The 19,633-nt window shown below is 38.2% G+C and overlaps 1 protein-coding gene across 12 annotated transcripts in view; it reads right to left on the reverse strand.

The window, feature by feature from the left end:
- Positions 1 to 111: 111 nt before the first annotated feature.
- Positions 112 to 19,633, reverse strand: part of LOC126866090 (protein sprint) — a 159,371-nt gene continuing 139,849 nt past the window's right edge. For 10 of the 12 annotated variants that reach the window (XM_050619208.1, XM_050619209.1, XM_050619206.1 and 7 more), the window contains 12 exons: positions 18,176 to 18,351; positions 17,875 to 17,970; positions 16,971 to 17,563; positions 15,297 to 15,999; positions 14,578 to 15,051; positions 13,824 to 13,968; positions 12,889 to 13,118; positions 4,676 to 5,136; positions 3,981 to 4,112; positions 3,592 to 3,834; positions 3,145 to 3,337; positions 112 to 2,708 (listed from right to left, as the gene is read on the reverse strand). In XM_050619208.1, coding sequence (XP_050475165.1) covers positions 2,605 to 2,708; positions 3,145 to 3,337; positions 3,592 to 3,834; positions 3,981 to 4,112; positions 4,676 to 5,136; positions 12,889 to 13,118; positions 13,824 to 13,968; positions 14,578 to 15,051; positions 15,297 to 15,999; positions 16,971 to 17,563; positions 17,875 to 17,970; positions 18,176 to 18,351 — 3,550 coding nt within the window. In that variant the 3' untranslated portion in view covers positions 112 to 2,604. The remainder of the gene's footprint in view (positions 2,709 to 3,144; positions 3,338 to 3,591; positions 3,835 to 3,980; positions 4,113 to 4,675; positions 5,137 to 12,888; positions 13,119 to 13,823; positions 13,969 to 14,577; positions 15,052 to 15,296; positions 16,000 to 16,970; positions 17,564 to 17,874; positions 17,971 to 18,175; positions 18,352 to 19,633) is intronic. The other 2 variants (XM_050619207.1, XM_050619215.1) reach the window with 1 other exon arrangement.

Raw genomic sequence — 19,633 nt, forward strand, 5'->3', positions numbered from 1 at the left:
AAAACAAAGAGAAAAGAAAATAATTAGATGACGAAGCATTAGTTTCGCTCTGCATACGAAATTTTATTACACAATTATTTGTATACCACATTAGCACTGTTCCATCCACTGTTCGAATTATAGAAAAGTTTTTATTGAGCATACTGTTACACGTTACAATAGTAATCATAATCAGTAATCGTAATAAAGGTGAGAATAATTGATAATAAATGATATTACCTTATCTCTTTTTTTTTTTTTGTCAACAAGTAGAAACTATCACGTGAAAAGTTACACCTATAAAAGGGCCATAGAGAGGAGAGAAAAAACGGTACTCTTTTACAAACTTCTGATTTGTATCGGCTTGACTAGCATATTAGAAGCATTAACATTACGGTTAATCGTAATCAATTAGATTCGAAGAGGGCTGGGGGGGGGGGTGGAGGATCGAAAGCACGTTTAATGCAGAGAGATATTATTAATTACGACATTACAGGTATTAAAAATTCGCTTCATAATAAATTAGATACGACATATAAAGGAGAAATGTACATTTATAAATTGCTAATAATTATTATCGTATATTATTACACGTATTTATCGAGGGCTACACATCGTGTTACTTTTCACTTTTTTCTTTTTTCCTTTTTTTTTTTGTTCGTTTTCTTATATAAGACAATACCTAATAACAATTGCAAGGCTGATTTGTACGAGAGTTTCAGTAGCAAAATATTCGCTCCACGATTTACGCTCCAACCCTCATATCTCAACCCCCATACAAATCCCCCAAAAACACAAACATGATCGAACTCTGCTCTGTATTCAATTGCTCATTTCTGGAGAGAGAGAGAGAGAGCGAGAGAGAGAGAGAGAGAGAGAGAGGGAGAGAGTAAGAGATTAATTAGTTCCACAGCCTTTTATAATAATATTAGGTGAGCAAATCAGCCTGGCAGATTCGGAGAAAAGAAGAAGCGACACTCGCGCACGCACACGCGAAAAAAAAAGGAAAAATCCGACGAATGATAGTAAAATATTGTGTACAACTTCCCAATAAATATGCGACGTCCGCCTAAAAGTACAGATTGCTTGTATAATCCGCCAACGTCTCGACGAGAAAGTACTTAAAATAGAGTCTAAACTAGCCTTTCGTGTTCTATATATATATAAGTCTAGTATTCAATTTGTATTAAAAGGGGTAATCCCCCTATGATTTTTAATCGGTTATACTATAGGCTTGAATCACCCCTAACAGAGGCAATCCAACATATCTCTGATCTCCTTTCACATATAAATAATTCGTACATGGTAAAAATTGAATTTTTGTAACAAGATGTCAACAAAAAATAATAACGTTAAAAATATAAAAATGAGTGACTGATATAAAGAGTAAGATGGCAGCATCAATCTCATCGATTAATCGTAGAAAAATATTTTTAAAAAATCAATTGATATGCTAAAAATGTTTTTAATAAGAGAATTGAGTAAGTAAGTAATCTGCGGTAAAGTTATTTCGAAAGAAATGTTACAGAGACATTTGGTTGCTCTCTTTTCAGTGATTTCATCCCGTAAAAAACTTAGTGTTCTCTCGTGAAGTAGGTTTCGATATCGAAGGACAATCACGAAAGATTCAAAACCTTGGTTTCTTGCAGCGAAAAGCGAAGAATTTTCCATTGACTTCCTCGATTCGAAACCTATTTCATCAATGAGACTTAGTCAGTAGCTTCGTTATCGAAGAATTTTGCAAAATATCGAATACTGAGTAATACACAATCCTTTATCTCGTATTATTCATGTGTTCATAAATAAGAAACGGTCGTTTGGCGGAAATTTGTTCGAAATCTCGGGTTCAGTGCCAACGAACGAACGGAATCGACCCTCCATTTAGCCGATCCGACGCTCTAGCACCTGCTTGTAAAGCAAATTAAATCCGATTGAATGCTAATCGCCCGATCGTAAGATCATACTCTGCTTTTTCAGACTCTTTAGCTGCGTTATATGAAATTCTTACTTCGAGATCGTACCCAGCTACGCATTGCACTACTAGATTGCACTACTATAATCATCACCCTCAGCAGCTAAATGATTCAGACAAATAATACAATTTCTTTGGACCATCGCGCAGCTAAGACAAGTCCTTCTTTTTCTTTACATTAATTACTAATTACAAAAAATATGGGCAAGAATTCTATATATCAAAAAGCGACCAATAGAATGATGACGATTGTACTGATTTTAAATACCGGATATGTGGGAATATAGATCTAGATTAACACGATTTACGAATAAAAGTACAAGGTTTAGTAATCGTTTTCCTTAAATTAAACTTTGGTCGCTTTCAGTGGACTTTTTTTTCGTTTTTACGTCGATCGTTCGAAAGCTGTCTATACCTGGCAGTGTTCAAGTATATTCTAAGAGTTAGATTACCGAAGAGGTTTTTGTGCTGGAAATTGAAAAATTCGTTACGGACTTACATGTAAAATGTGTGAACAATGAGACGATCAAAAGGAAAACATGGTGCTAGCAACGAAACTAACAGTAAGAGTAGAGACAGGTGTTTCAGACTTGTTAGTTTCGCCACCACGAAATCGACATCGTTAACTCTACGAGGTTTCCTGTTCGCGAGGCTTAAGAACTGGTCTTCGGCCAGGCTATCTTCGCGTCGATCCGCTTGTAAGCGAAAAGGCAGTGAGAGAGTTCTTGCGGACACTCGTGGTCACCGAGTAAGGTTTCTGCAAGAGAAAATAAAAAAAAATCTATGTAATATCTCTTTAATTTATATCACCGTGATAGCACAGGTTAGTAAATGGTAGTTTAATGATAACTGTTTTTTAATTGTTCGATGTTGCAATTCTGTAACTGCTTTTTAATCGTTCTTCAGCTATTTAGCTAATTTCTTAAGTATGTAAATTACCTGCTTAATAATTTATTTTGTGTGTATTTTTCATTAACACGTTATAAATCATATATGTAGTATCCTTAATTAAATGTTTGTAGACAAATTTTTTTTAGCAAAGTTTGTACAAATTTTTATATTCTAAAAATTAATAAGCAAATAATCCATTTAACGATAGGAAGGAACAAAATAACAGACGAATGTGTTAATAAAATTGGAATTTCTAACGATGACAATAGAAATTGTACAAATTTGGTAAAACTAGCGTTTACCTTCCCCTTGAACCAGTTTGAACAGTCCATAGTCCTGGGGGTTGGTGCATCTAATTTTATGTGCAAGAATGCGACAGATCTCTCTCGTGTTCATATTTGGTCGCACAGGCAACGTTCTGGTGTTCAGGGATCCATGCAGTTCATCTGGCACTAAGATTCGTAGTACGGATGAACAGTCTGGTGTTCCACAGCCCTGAAACATTCAAATAGCAATTGTTCAACATGTACAGATATTTTTATTAATGTATTAATTTAATATATACTAATAGTATAACAGAGTATTAATATTCAAATTATAAATAATAACACAGTATATCGATATATCTTCATTGAAATCTAAAGAAGATTAACACTTCTTAAAGTTGTATACTAACATTACACTAAAAAAAACCATAGAAATTTGATAAATATAATGCTTCAGAGGCCAGCATCAGCCAAGTCACTTACATTTAAAGTGGACATCGTTCCCTGGCTGGACTTGAACGTCTTCAAAACGTGAACTGCGCTGGACAAGGTCGTCAGATAATATCCCCCTTCGCCAGTGAGAAGAGAGGGATGAAGCAAGCCCCACATGTACTCAGCCTCCACTTCAGCGTCCACAACTCTGCCACGAACCAACACCCAAACTAGAAGAGGAAGGAGGTCGTCGGCACCCAGCGCCAAATGTTTACCAGAATTTGCGTGTTTTACCTGAAAAGCCAATCGCAATAAGCCTTTAAAATTTGCTCCGAATACGATACACATTTATGAATATTACGATAAACATTTAAATTTCGTATCGAACAAGAAATCACATATTTATTTAAAAACGAGAAGGGGCTCGTAACGCGACTTACAGAGTTGAAAATTGCCGAAAAAGCTGCGAGAAGGTTTTCCAGCTTATCCAAAGGTGAATCCGCCTTCTGAAGACGATCGATGCACTTGAGGATTCGTTCCAAATTGGGCTCCGATGGGGGTATGATCTTTGGCTGTAAACAAAACTATTATTAATATTTATCGATTTTTATTTTAAGCTTAATCGCTTCGATGATATAAACTGTAATCTACTTTAAGAATTTGAGGCCTTCTAGCTACGTATTTCTAGATTCTGATTACTCTAATATCTAATAGACGAAACTAGATATGCTAGAAAATCTGTATCGCGTATAAATAATTACAGTTAGACGAGGATTCGCTATTTTAAAAATCTGCCAAACAGCACTATAATCAAAGCCTATTTCTTCTGCTCTCTTTGAATCAGGAAATAAATCGAAATAAATAAAGTTACTAATCTCGATTTTCACTTTATTCTCTTTCTCAAACCCTCCAGAGAGGGAGAAAAAAGCTCCCCTAATCGAGGGAAATGCAAAAGGAACTAAAATATTTAATCTCCACTAAACTACAACAACTACGATCATACAAGGTAATAATAGCCTCTCCAAACTACCCCTACTGGTAAACTACCCTCACAGGAGGGACTACAAGAATAAACTCCATATTAGAACAACTCCCATTCGGCAGACAATGATCATTTCGACAAACGGTTACTAACTCGAACGCCGAGATCCTGAATGTGTTTCCCTTGGGCGTGTTGAATGCTCTCGGCGAGGGTTTGCAACGAACCGGTGGTCGCGTAATGATCCACAAACAGTCTGTAAACATGTTCCCTGAGCGGTCTGACCACCAGGTTCATCATCACGCCCTCCAAAATCGCGTCCAGATTCAAAAATTCATTCGCCTTCAGCTTCAATCTTTCCTTCTCCACTTCTTTCTCGAACTCCTTTTCGCCGTGTTTCACCAAATAGTTTTTCATTCCAGACATGAACTGTCTCATGTTTCTCATAACCACGTGCGGACTGGCTTCTTTCCCTTCTTTCGTGCATTGGATGAAATTATCGATATTCTGAGAGAAGGTGGTAGTTTTGTCAGCGGCTAGCTGCAAGGCGTACGACCTTATGCTGGAGCCTGTGCCTCCGTTGTCACGATTCCTGAGGGCTTGCAACCTCGGAGGAGCTGTGGGGCAAAGAAAAATTCGATTAGGTTCTTGGTTCTATTAATTGCAGGCTTTTATTCGAAGGGGATGTTTATCGTTGGATCATCAAATTCAAGCTTGTTATTAGTTTATTAAATTTTTTATCAAATACGGGGGTAGGCATCGATTAAAATAAATGGTCTTAGCGTGAACGATTTCTCCAAATTATTCGATATCTTTTATTGATTTTAAAACGGGGATGATCATTTTATTGCGCGTGGCTTCCAGTTTATTCGTTCTGATAGCAAGAAACGAAAGACCATCGATATAAACATTGACTAAAGCATCGATAAAGAGGAATAAACGTTGAAATAGCGATTTAAATAATAGATACTGAATAAAGAATGAACGCCGATAGAGGGATGCAAATACTCGTACTCCTAGTTCCATACTGTTATTTGATCACTACTGCTATTTAATTTTTTTTAATTCGATATCTTAGCAAATAGGCACGGTATCGCAAAGCGTTGTCTTATCAAAGGGGCGCCACTAATGATACGTGTGATTTTGAACTAAGTGAAGTATGTTAAAGACATTACAAACAGACTTTATCCGTACACTATACACATGCTTATAAAGATAGTAAATTGATCATCTCTCACTATCGGTTAACACTCATGCGATAATTTGTTGGAAAAAAAGCTCCTTAAGCTACGCAAACAAAATTTTCTTCGTGTTTTCCGATATAGAGCTCTTCCAATACGGTGTTCAAATATTTAAAGGTTCAGAAGAGAACGCATGTGTTTGTTGAAATTTCGAAAATTCAACATTACGAATATTCGGACGTTTCTAAATTTAAAAACTTGAAATTTGAAATCGCCGCTTACTTTTACATATTGCGATACCATTTCGCAATCTCTTGCAAATGCACCGGAACCATTTGGAAATTCTCAGAAAGATATTCTTCTTCTTTACGACTTGCTCGCCCTTTTCCGTATGCACCTTTGTCGTGGTACGACTGGCCATCTTCTTCTTAATTTGCCAAATTTTCCAAAATTTTAGTTTGCACCGTTCCATGGTTCGCTATAATATCGTTGTTTTATATCCTCAACCCAGGAATCTTGGCTCGTAAACTCCAATCAAATCAAATACGCTGACAAGCTCGATTTTCCACAGTTTTCTTCTTCGCAAGATTCAGATAGTTCGACTATTCACGATCTTTCTACAGTGTTACACGATAGCTCGATCGATAGATCCCTGCAACGAGCCTACTTCCCGTTCGTATTTCTTCTTTCCGCCAATTGTACTCGCCGCTATCTGAGGCGAAGATCGATTAATTTGCGGAAATGTTCTGCGATCGAAGGACTTCTGTTCGAGGCAATTGGCTTATCAACTTCGCAACTCCATTGAAAATTATCGATGACGACGACACAGGGCAGCACGTTTAGACGTCTTCGAGATTCGTCGGCCGGTTATCTCGTCGACCCTGGAATCTTAAGGCCAGATATATGCACCCTCCTTTGGAAAAGCTTCTTCCACGAGGACTCTTTGTCGTTGTTTATCGTTGGAGAACGATCGACGGAAATTTCGTACGATTCTTTCGCGGGAGAATGGAAGAACGATGGTTACGAGAATCCTCTTCACGAGACAGAAATTCTCTTCAAAAATCGAAAATCGTTCGTGTAATCTTCGTACGTGCAACGAAGCTCGAACTCGATCAAAGATTTTGAACACTATTCTGTCAAACTTTTCGGAAATTTTTCGATCGATCGTCACTGTTCCTCGGAAAATTTTGAACGAACAAACTGTGAAATAACGCGAAGAAACTTTGACGAACGCTGTATGCACCGATCGAAACTCAGCTCGAATCGTCAACAAAGCTCACGATGATCCTCAGAGATCGAAGTCATCGAGCTCTGGGCTGGGTCCAATTCGATCCTCCACGAGGCTTCACCAACGCTGAATCGGCGAACACTGAACTATGGACAGCGCTATCGCGAAAAGGTAACCTCCGGGCTGCTTTGTATTGGTAGGGGGGCAAGTAATCAGCTTGCAAACGGAAGACATAGGTTAATGAATTTTGGCGATTGCTATCGTTACTGATAAATCCGGCCCTTTCCTACCCTTTAAACGTGAGCTAATACTCGAAGAAATTAAGAAGGTTTACAGACCCATACATTCATAGACGAAGACATACATTCATTGTTTTCATTGTCCTTCGAGCGTAAGCTTAACTATCGGAAAGTTTTAATGAGTTTATTAGAGAGCTTCAAATTATCCATTAGGCGAAGCCTTTGTTACGTTCTTTTTTGTGATTACAATTAGACTTCGGTTGTTTATGCATTTATGGGAAATATGTTTTTGCTTAAATATTCATTAAAATATGTTTTTGCATAAATATTCATTAAAACATGTTTTTGCATAAATATTCATTCACCGTGAACGAGCGATATAAAAGTTTCGTTATAATTCTTCGTAGAAATATTTTTTACAGTCTTTAAAACCAGTGGAGAAACAACCCTTGTTACCTGGCCATTCGAAAAAGGAAGAAAATAGAGTATAAAATATCGGAAATAATTTGTCAAGAATCATCGCTGATAACTGTGTTCTATCGAACAACGAGTTACAGTTCAAAACCTGATTGTTCAAACACTGTCAGACGATTCGCAGCCTATTACCTACTCACGAAAACAAGCAAGTTCTAGCGACTTGTTTGTTACTACGTCGTATTGCGTTAAGTGCTGGAAATGGATCGACCACTGTTACACCGTGATCAATGTTTCCATATTGTTACGAACAAAATCTTTTCTTCGTAGATAAATATTGTTCCGTTGCAGAGGTAAACAGTTAAAGAAAAAGGAAAGCTTGTAGAACGTAACAAATTTTTCGAAGAATTCTACGAGAAATCATACGTCAACGACTGCACCTGCGCACGTTTTTGCGATTTTATATTTTTATGAAAATGATCGAAAAAGTAGGACCCAGACACGGAGATTCGTTTCGCCTATTAAACGTTATATCGGCTACTGTGTTTTCGATATTCAACACTTTCGCGTATCTTTGCGTATCGAATATTTAGCAGATTCCACGAATCTATCGAATATTCTGGGAACGACGAAACGATCGTTCAAATTATTCCCAGCGATTTTATTTTATAGCCGGCTATGAAACAACCCCTCGGATAACACGGCATTTAAACTTAAGGGACGATTACGAGCAACGATGCGCAACATGCGAGTTTGCTGTTCCAACCACTGACACCTCGTAAACTATTCCAATTTGTTGGCAAATCCAGCCATTATCGTTCGCCTTGTAGTTAGATACCGTTGTTCGTCATAAACCCTCGAAGATGAAAAGATATGTCGTAATATCGACACTTTGGAGAAACTTCGCAAGATTAAATTTACTTCGAATTTCTAAAGGACGAACGTCGTTGAACAGTATTTTACATTTCGTACAAACGATATCTTTCAAATTTTTCGCATAGCTTGTTCCGTATACCTGACGGATTTAATTGCGGGTTTGAGTTTTTCCGGGCTATTGTTAAAGCAATAAAGCGATATAGCAATAAAATTAGGTGTTAGATTCGTGCCAATTGCAGGACAGGATCTAATTTCTATTACGATCAATTATTATACCTGTTTTAATTGTTATGTTTTATTAATTTGTTTATAATTTAGGTCGTCTTAGATTTAGAAATTCGAGATCTATCGAGAATTAATACAATTTTCATTCGAAATTTTGCAATTCAAAACTATTACGACAATTAGAGAATACGCATTTGAAAAATATAAATTAAGACAATGTCGAGGCGTAGGAAATTCGAGGATTCGAAAAATATACGTTAGAAATTTTCTCTTATTCGAAATCTCTATTCTTATTGTTTTTTCTTTTTTTATGCTTTATATATTTTATCGGCTTTATCGTTGTTCGTTCAAATCGTTGCTCGAAAATTTCAAATGCACCGTAAAATAAATCGAACGTGAAAATTTCCATGGCCCCGTACGAATTAATTCTCGGAGGGGCCAGACAACGAGAACGTCGATACTCTCTTACAAAAGAAAACAGGGATAAAAGAGTACTCGGGGAGTAGACGAAGATAATTAACGACCGATGCTAGCCGCGCCGAGTGAAACGAACGCGTTTTCCATACGACAGATTACGTTTTCGATGCATCGTTTGCAACGTGAGTTTCTGTATTCACCGGCTGTTCACGTGCACGACTAACGATCGGCAGAATCGAGGTATCTGTCACGATTCAACTGTACCGTATTACAAATTGCTACTGCATCTGCCAACTCCATTTATCTTTATTATGATTTTATAATAGATCGACCACGTCTTGTCGTGTTGCGTTTTTATTTCCGTCTTTTTCTCTTCTTTTTCCAATGGTCTTTTTTATATCTCAGCATCGATAGCAGAAGCTACTTGTTGATTTTATATAAAATACTTGCTTCGTTCCCTCTGTTGTGTGTAGTAAAGCACGAAGGATGCTCGTGTTTTATCTACTGTTTTTCTTATTTTGATATTGCTAATTAAATATTAACGCGCTTTGGTGCTCGATGGAGATAATTTTGTTTAGACGGTCTTTATTATGGGATAGTAAAATAATCTCTCTCTCTTTTTTTTTTGTTATAGAAAAACGATTCTTACTTTGCGATGATAGTTTCTTCCGTCGTTCTTTATGGAGACTCGTTTTAATCTAATTATAGTTAATTACGCGCTGGATTTCTACGTTTCTTTCGCAAGCGCTTGACACAGTGACTTCACAATTTCGATGATCCACATCTAGGCGAGATAATTTCGCGAAGAAATGGGGTAACGTGGACGAGATTGAAACGTAGCACGGTGTCACATGCTCAACAAGGCCATTAGGCCTTTAGAAACAGTAATCAGGTAAACGAAACATTCTGCATGCCACAGTTATCGAAATAATAATCAGACAGAAACGGAATAGTTGCCTCTGATATACATCCGACGATAATCACTCCAAAACCTCGATATAAAAATCCTCCTAAATTAGCGCTCGAAACCTTATTCCGTTGTAACACTTTAAACCGTCATTCTGTTTGATTTCTATAATAAAAATTCCATTATCATATACGAAGTTCAATTTCTTCACTTTATTCGTGAAACGTTCGAACTGCGACGCGAGATCACCGGCGATCTATCGGTTTCGTGATTTCTCGTGTCTCCGACGTGACAACGGTAACGAATTTTTACAAAGACAGACGTGCCCAAGGCGGTGATAATCGTATCGCGATGAACGCATGTATCGCGGGATAATAAAATGATTTCCGCCATGTGTGTTACGTTGACACCGAAGATAAAACGTTTCTATTTTAACTGATGCGTTTGTTGCGTGTGCCACTAGCGATTTCTCTTGTCACAAAACTGTGAACAGTAAATAAAGGACGAAGCTTATTTCATACTCTTCCTTTTATTTTATGAATTTTATTTCTACATTTTTTTACTTCTAATTTACTGAGGAGTAAATTTTGCATTTCGAACAGTGTCCGAGAGGATTGGAATTTAGTCAAAAATGATGAATCATTTTTGCTAATAAAGTAAATATCTTATCATTACAATTAAATAAATATTATTGTTCTATAATTATAGCATTGCAAGTATATTATTGTAAAATATTTACGATCTTTTTATCAATTACAATATTCGCAATTTAATTATAAATTGCAAGCATCGTCGATAAAATCGTAAAATTACAACAAAAGAAATTTTCACTGAACGAGAGAACAATAATCCTCGACTCTGCTTTCGATGAAAATGGAATTCGTCGATCTTTGGTATCTTTCTCTTCGTGAATTTTTATTTTATTTCTTTCTTCCTTGTAAAAGGAAGCTCAACAATTTTTAACACCTTCAGATCGTCCTTGTATCAAGACAATAATTACAAATGTACAACATAAAATCCAAGAAGAAACGTAAGAGAATTACATGTTTTTCAACTTGAGGAGGATATGCATCGGTAGTGTTCTTTCTTTGCTTTCTGTAATTATTGAGATTTTCCATTTACGTTGCTTGTCCATTGATAGAATAAAATAATAAAGAGACAGTACGTAAAAGCATCGACTGGAATTAATAATTAATGATTAGTAAATTAAGGGTGCAACGTGCACTTTGAGAGTTATAGGTTCTACCTGAGTTTGAGCCTCTTTATCGCACTTCTATTGTGCATCGTAAACTACCGTTTGAAAGGAGTCGGCATCGTGACGTTTCCATGGGAAGGAAGTGTTTGAGGATCGATGGAAAATTTTGGGAGTTTGCTCGTAGTCGCAGGAAAATTGCGCGTCAAGACCGAAATCCTAACAACGGAAAAGTTACGTTTTATTCGTTCGTTATTGTTATTCATACAGAGTTGGATGACGAAAGCTTACAGTTTGTCTGTATAGATCAATTAATTCCAGTTTTAATCTATTAATTATGCAAGAGTGTTCATAAATATTCATGCTTATGCATATTTAATCTGCTTAGTTTCTTGCTTTGAAATTCCTTGGTCTAATATCCTAATTTACTAATTTATATATTTTTTCGATTATCGAGTATTCTGACCTTTGTAACGTGTCAGCTATTTGATCTCTGAACTTCCCTATTTTTTTCTCCAAATATATTTATATACATTTTATAAACTATCAAACATATTCGAGCTACCAAGTTTTTAAAGGGACGAACTTTCTACTCAACCAATTTTCTACAACCTTCTAATTTTTCGATTCCTCAATTTCCTATTTTAAACCTCTAATATCGCAATATTTCCACATTTCTATTGAAATAAAAACTTTCTCCATTTCCAAATCTTCTATCTTGTTCTTCTAATTCTCTCATTTCTAACGTGTCAATTCGTATATTCGCAAACTTTCGAATTTACTGTAACTGTTTACCCTCCTATCCTTTTTACTCTCATTCTGCAAGTCCTTTTAAAACCCATCGATAAACATCGACACCAGCGTTTCCTGTTCGACAAACGACATGCGTCGCAGACAAAGATCATCTCGAAACGATCATCAACCTCTTATCCTCTTATCTCCACCTCCAGACGAGAAACCAGCGCAATCATCAGCATATAACATCACACGCATTATCCATCTAGCGTTGGATAGAACGATCGACGAAATCAGAGCGCGTGTAACGTGACCGCGTTTACTCCGACAATCTCTTGTTAAAGCGGTTCTTTTTCTCTTTAGAATCGGTTGTCGTTGCAACGTCATAATCCATTCGGAAGCTCCTTTTATTCGCGATAGTCGACACAATGGTACGCTTCTCCTATGACACATCTCGCTATTGCCTTCCTCTCGGTCTTCAGCTATCGATCGGTCACGACTGTGTCATCCACGACTCGTGACCTTCTGGATACGATTTCCGATACACTTGCGCCATGCATTGGCAATGCACTTCGATGGATCTTTGACTATGAGTCATCCGATACTGACAGTTGTCGATAAATCGCCGTATAAATATGTTTTATACGTATGTTCCAGTTCTACGTTCTACATGCGTGCTCCAGTTCGGCTAGCATACTTTGTTTATGCGAAATAAACACTCTTTAATACATACTAATAGTACTATGGACGATTGAAGAGTACCAAGTTTGTATCGAACAAATAAAATTGAAAGATATGTTATATATGCTATAAAAAAGAATAAAATAATCTTCGGAATTTCACGGTGGTGTATTTTCAAAATCTCTATCTTTTGTTCTTTTATTTTTCCATCTGTTTTTAAATGTTTGCTATTGTCTTCTAGAGCAAGAAAGAGAATATAAGCTCGTACACTTACAGAGAAGAGGGTCCAGTCGTTCTTTGAAGCTCTTGTTCCTCTTCATCCTCTCCACGTCGCTTTCGTCCGTCTCCAATGGCGTCTCCCACTCGGAAGAGTCATAAGTTTGGTCCTTCCTGGTGTCTCCAGCCTCCTCTCTTTCGTTCCTCTTCTCGACGTTGTCGTACGAGGAGTTCCTGTCGCTGTAAAGCGACTCCGACGTGTCTGGCGGTTTCAACAGCTCTGGGTACCTATTGGACACACGTAAAAATCACTAATAATTATTTTAAACAATTTACAGTCGCGTCATTGATTGTTTCCAGGTATTTTTATAGTACAGTAACATTCGGTAATTTTTCTGCAGTTCTTTTCCCAAAAATTACTCGGCTTCGTTAGAAATGAATTTCTTTTAAGCAGATCCCATTAAAAATTATTAAAAATACTCTAACTAAAATTTGAAGATGGAAAGATACGTGTAAGTTTATTGCTAAAACTGTTAATTAATAGACTGCGAGTGTTTCTGCGTTTTTGGGAAATTTAAGATTCCAAAAATCTACAGAGTGCGTACAATATGCAAAGATACGTGTAATATTTAAAGCGTAGACCACTCAGTATGATGTTTAGTAGATTTCTATTAAAGTAAATTCCATTTCTTTCATTGTGTTCATAAAAATATAAAATCGAATAAACATTCGCAGTCTAGTAATTAATATTTTTTCTTTAACACTCGTAAAGTGATTCGAATTGGCTAGACTTTTAGCTGGCTTTTGTTGATCGACGCAAATTGTTGGAAAATGGACTTTTATCTCTTTATAGCAACAGTCCCTTAGATGTAAGAAATATGTTTCCCTCGTCCGAATTTAAACAGCTTTGTTTGATTCATTATCGACACTATTGATGACTGTAAATAACAAGAAATAGTGGCAAATTGTGAATGATGTCGGCTGGGAACTTACCGTTGGAGGATGATACTCTGAACGGTCAAAGTGTTCCCAACAACGTCCCTGTCACACTCCTCGTCCGGAAACTTTCTGGCCACGTTGTCGCCCTCGTAATCCGCGTCACAGTCGTAGTCCGGATCGCAGTCGTCCCCTTCGTTGCCTGAACAAATATTATCAAATGTCGTTATCGTTGCCCCTATCGACCTATCCTCTATATTCATCGTTTACAAAGAAAGAAAATCGATTTTTTAATGAATTTCGCGCACAGCTTGCGCATCTACATGCGTGCATTTGGTTGACTATTCGAACAGAATACAATTCTTATATAACAGAAGAGAACGTGCTGATTTATCGGAAGCTTGTTTAAACTTTCTCAAATAGAGATTAGATTATGCGAATCGTTAGATTCATCGCGACATGATTTGCTGATGTTATGTAAAGATTGGACAAGAGATTCGATCGTATCTTTCGTTTCAAGTTGCTTGTTGGTTGCTATATTATGATGTATTATCGATGTGTTTGATGTAACGACACGATGTCGGGTTCGCTGATTCGAAAAGAAATCGTGTATGTGTGCACTACGACTTCAACAAGGTGTTAGATTCTTCGCTCGTGCCTTTCGATACGATCTTTTTCCTCGTTCACCTCAAAATTATTTAAAAGATCAACGAAGCGATAATTTAACGATAGGTCTCCAACTACAGAGATCGTCGCTTTTCACAAAATCATAAATAACGAAATATATAACGAATAAGAAATCGTATCACACCAATAAATTCCCAGCTGGAGTCCACGGCCCAGGAAGTGTCGTTGAACACCTTGGTCCTGATCTTTGGTGGTTGTACTGGCTTGGCACGTGGAATCTTTTTCGTCTCTTTGGTGCCGAGTCTCTTGGCCAGATTATCCACGGAAGACGAGATCAGAGGCGTCTTATCTTCCGTTTCTTCCGATTCCTCCCAGTCGATCGGATGCAGCTGATTAGAATTTGCACCTACTGGGTTTTGTAGCCACCCTGGTTCGCTGTGTCGATATTTGTTCGTTGCTGGGTTGTTCCTAGGTCGTCTTCTTGGTATTATCGCCGCGCTCTGCGCGATAGCGTCCGCTGGCTCCGCGTAAAACGGACTACCCTGCTTCGACTCTGGTGTCAGGGGGCTGTTGCTCTCAGATTTGGCCAGCATTAAGCCTAGTTTGTTCCTGGGAGGTGTCACTGTGCTGGGACTGTTCAAGGAATTCGCGCTACCTGCTTGGTAAACGATAATTTTGAATTAGTGGCAGTGGATAAGCGAAGGTCGCTGAACAATTTGCTTCTTATTTATTGATATATCCAATTTCGAAACTACAGATTTTTATGCACTTTTACATTCTTAAATTCGATGAATTCAAACAGAAATTTGTTTCACCTACCAATTATTATAATGTACAAATATTATATAATACTACGATATATAAATTCTGTCAAATAAACCCGATTCTGCACTAAATACTCACAGACTCGAGATAACAGATCAGGTCTCCTGCCCATTCCTGTTTCTTCCGGCGATCCATTGCTCTGCTCTACAGGCTTCGCCTCCTGAGCAGGCTTAAAACTGCTAAACTCGGGACTGGTCATCTCCTTGTAACTCAATTTCTCATTACCGATCGACTTGTCGTTTCTCACGATCATCCTGTCGTTCCTCACTATCAACTGCTCGCTCGTTGGTAGTCGTTCGTTGAAATTTCTCTCGGAATTTGCATTTGCAACTCTGTCTGGGACCATCAGTCGATCGTTCGAGTTCCTCAGTCGGTCCTGAGGGTTCGCTGGTCCATCATTCCTGGCCAGTTTGTCGTTGGGAGACCACGTGGAGTGGTTCGACTGATCGGTAGTATTCCAAATATCCTCGTAGTCCGAAATCTTATCTCCAGGTGAACTTCGATAGTACGACTCCAAAATGTCAGATTCTTGGTAGTGTTGCGAGTTCTTTCGAGCTTCTCGGTCTCGTCTTCGTTTCGATTTGCTCGTACTGGATGGCGTAGTTGGTGAAAGAACGTTGGGCGTCTTGACGCCTGTGTTTGGGACTAGTTTTGACATTGGGGAGAGTATCGGCGTCGTCGGAGACAAGGGTGACTTCACGGAGAAGTTTGAGGTCAGAGACTTGTTCGACGTGGCGCTCTGTGGGCTCAATAGAGAAGTGTTGGGGTCCGATGGGGTGTTCTGAAAGAGAAAGACAAAGAGTCAGTGATTTAATTTTATTATTGTTCGACTGGAAATCAGTGGATTTTGAACAGAGTGTAGAGAATCGATAGAGCAGCAATATTTCTAGAATTTTGTGAATTAACAGTGAATAAAGAATGCAGAGTTAATAGAGAAATTGATTGCACCGTAGGTAAGGAAAATAAAACACATATTTAACATTTAGCCAACCGAACGGGGAGATCTCCCCTCTGTGAAGCACATCGTTGCGTGACCGAACCGGGAGATCTCTCTGTTTGACTTTGACAACGCGTTTTCCTTCTTTGTTGTTGTTATTATCAGTTATTATTTACCTGGAATTGTTCCCAATCAATTGCGACACTTTTTCCGCTTCTATGAAGTACAGTATGTAATAAAATACACCAATTTAGTGGTGTTAAAATTAATTAAAAAGTTATGACTAAATAAAGTTATAACCGAACGATACCACGCTGTAAAAAAATATTAAAATGCATTATGAATGTTTAATTTCACGCTATTTATCTTTAGTCATCTTTAATGTTTTGAATTTTACCTATATTTTTGTATACTTTTAATTTGATATTTTGCATAAATAATATGTGAATAATATGTAAAGAAAATCATTACCGCAAAATATAATTGACCAGTTAAATAATTTTTAGACTTCTTTGTTTTTCAAGTAGTGAATATTAATCCTCGTTGCTTGGAAAAATGCACAGTGGACAGCGTATAGATTGGCTTGTCCAGTGCGATGAGAGGCGTATAGCTCGTTCTGCGCGCGGTTGGCTAAGTGTTAAGATAAATCGTTAAACATTCTATAACACAATTGACGAATAACAATTTCCTAATTTAATCACAGATATTAAATCATCCCGTCTTCTAAGCCGCGATCTCATCGGATTCATCATCATCGTCAACCCTAATACCAAACTTTCAATCTCTAATCTTCCAAACTATTCTCAAATAATTACCTGAGAGCTACCGACATCATTCGAGTGATTGACATTGAACGTCACGGTGGTAGTAACGCTGAAATTATTCTGATTCGGGCCAATCGCTGGTTTCGCCCATCTCGGAGGCGGCGGAGGTGGCGTTTTCACGTTCTGTCCCACAGAATGATTCTCCGCTATGATATTTCTTATCTCAGGTAGTACAGGGGACGTGGTGCAGGACAGATTATTGAACGTCGACACGTTTTGATGGAAATTCATCATGGAAGTGCTGACAGAGGAGAATCTGGTCCTGGACAGTTCGACCATCGTCGATTTCGAAGTCTCTGCCATGGTTTTCGATTCGAAGCTGACTTTGGTGTCCTGGACAGGACTCAGCACGTTACTCTCCACGTTGTGAACCACGGGTGAAGGGCAACGAACGCTCTGCACCAGATTAGGGGAGATTAATTTCTGAGACAGTTTGTCGCCTGGTGAGATCTTCTCTTTCTTCAGGTCCAAAGGCTCGTTGAAGGTTGTCAAATTCAAGGTGTTTGGTGGCGTTGGACGAGGCTGTCGAGGCAACGACGACGCGAATGTGATTGTCGTCAAGGCGCCTGTAGGCGACGAGCTTCCTGCATACGAAAATAAGGCGATGCGGGATTATTTTTGGTGCGTGAATAGTTTTTATTTTTGTTCTCTGGAGATTCTGGTCCCCGAAGGTTCATTGAGTAAGAGGCAGAAGGAAAGTTATGGCTGGATGAGGATTGTAGGTGGGTAGGTTTCTTGGTTTGGCGTTCGATTTGGTGAAGTCGTGAAATTTGTCTTTATTGTTGTGTGTTAATATTGTCATTGTTTTCGTATATTAGTATGCTGACGTAAACGAAAGGTTGTTATTAAAGCAAACTTCTAATTTGGTAATTCGATTGTATATTCAGTCACTCACGGGTATCATGCGACGAGATTGGCGCCAAATTCAACACGATACTCTCCGTCGTCGGCGTATGAATATTGTTATTGTTGTTATTCAAATTATTGTTACCTGAAATAAACAATACCAAATACTCATTCCGGTGTAAGAAAAACGCACTCGATAAAAAAGAAGCTATTAATTCTTATTTCTCTCAGCAGAACGAAAAACTACATACAATTATAATTTCTTCCCATAAGCAAATTAAAAGATCCAGTTAAGTTGAGACATAAAAATGAAGTAAAAAAAGCCAATGAAACTCTCTACTCCGACTTACCACCCCGGAAACTGCTTAAGCTAGACGTGTTGCTGCTGCTGCTCTCCGGTGGTTTCGGATTCGCCATCGGGTATCTCCAGAATTCCTGACCCAGAAGCGCCAGGGAGGAGAGCTGCTGCCTATTCTTGGCCTCGCGCATCGCCCTTGGCAGTGTCAATTGGACCGGCAATTCGTCACTGCTCCGACCAAGGGAAACAGATAAATCAGAGCGAATTAGCGGTCGAGAGGCTCGTCCGAAGCTAATCGAGACGGTAATATAAATGATTCGTTAATCGCACAACACGGTGGAGTCGAGGAAAAGATTTTGATATAACGGGAGGTACTTGGAAGTGCGCATCAATTAACCCTAATAATTGCCAATCCCTTTCATTCTTTTTTATTACATAATTTAGTAGATTGAAGTTGGTTTTCACTGAATGATTTTAATTGAAATATATATTTTGAAATACCAAATAAATAGGTATACCGGTACATTTAAAAAAATATATATATGTGTGTGTGTGTGTGTGTGTTCGTATGTATCGTTAAAAAAATAAATACAGATATATTGTATTTATGCAATAAAAACATTCACGGGTCATTCACGTAGGTTCTTACACTCTTGGAATGGACTATTGTCGGAGAAAGTTAACTTTGACAAGTGCTACGTTTGAAAATTGACCAATCTGAATTTGCAAATCTAGAAATCTGAAAACGGTATATCGCAGGATCAAACCTGATCGAACCTGTTACGTCCGGTGACTCTACACAAATCAGGCCCCACGCCGCGTGCAAGGTGGCAGCCAGATGTCTGCACACCCTTATTGCATAGTCTTCAACAGTCTTAAGGACTCACCATAAATCTTGGCATTTTCATAGTTAAAGTATTTTCCGCTAGCAACTTTTTCTCGGGGATGGCTAAGACCCTTCCTAGTCCGTCAACCTTCTTATTATCCAATCAGAAGCAATGCCTATTGCCCTCACTTTCCTAGCCAAAATTGTCATCAATAAATCCGATGGTCTCGTGCGCTAGACACACCCATCACTAGCTTTCCTCTGCCACAGCATCGTCACTGAACTTCACTGATTTTCCATCTTTAGAACAGTCAACATATCTTGACCGGGTTTCCACCCTTAGATCAGTCACCTACTTAACTTATACATACGCACCAGCGTAACTATCTTCTTTACAAAGTTGTTGGAATAAACTGCAATGTGTAACTTGTTATATCAGCGTCATGTTTAATTCAACCACCTCTATTATCCTAACCGAAATAGGGGATCGATCATTTCGTGTCGTCGACCGTTTAATCGTAACGGGAATTTACGACTTCCGTTGACGTGCTTCCTCGCGATCGCGTCTGTCCGCGAGTGGTCGAAACGGTCGGAGAAGGTTAACTTGGATAATTGCTACGTTTGAAAATTGACCAATCTGAATTTGCAAATCCAGAAATCTCAAAACGGTATATCACAGGATCA

Source organism: Bombus huntii, chromosome 5 (genome assembly GCF_024542735.1).
Source record: "Bombus huntii isolate Logan2020A chromosome 5, iyBomHunt1.1, whole genome shotgun sequence".
Taxonomy (NCBI): domain Eukaryota; kingdom Metazoa; phylum Arthropoda; class Insecta; order Hymenoptera; family Apidae; genus Bombus; species Bombus huntii.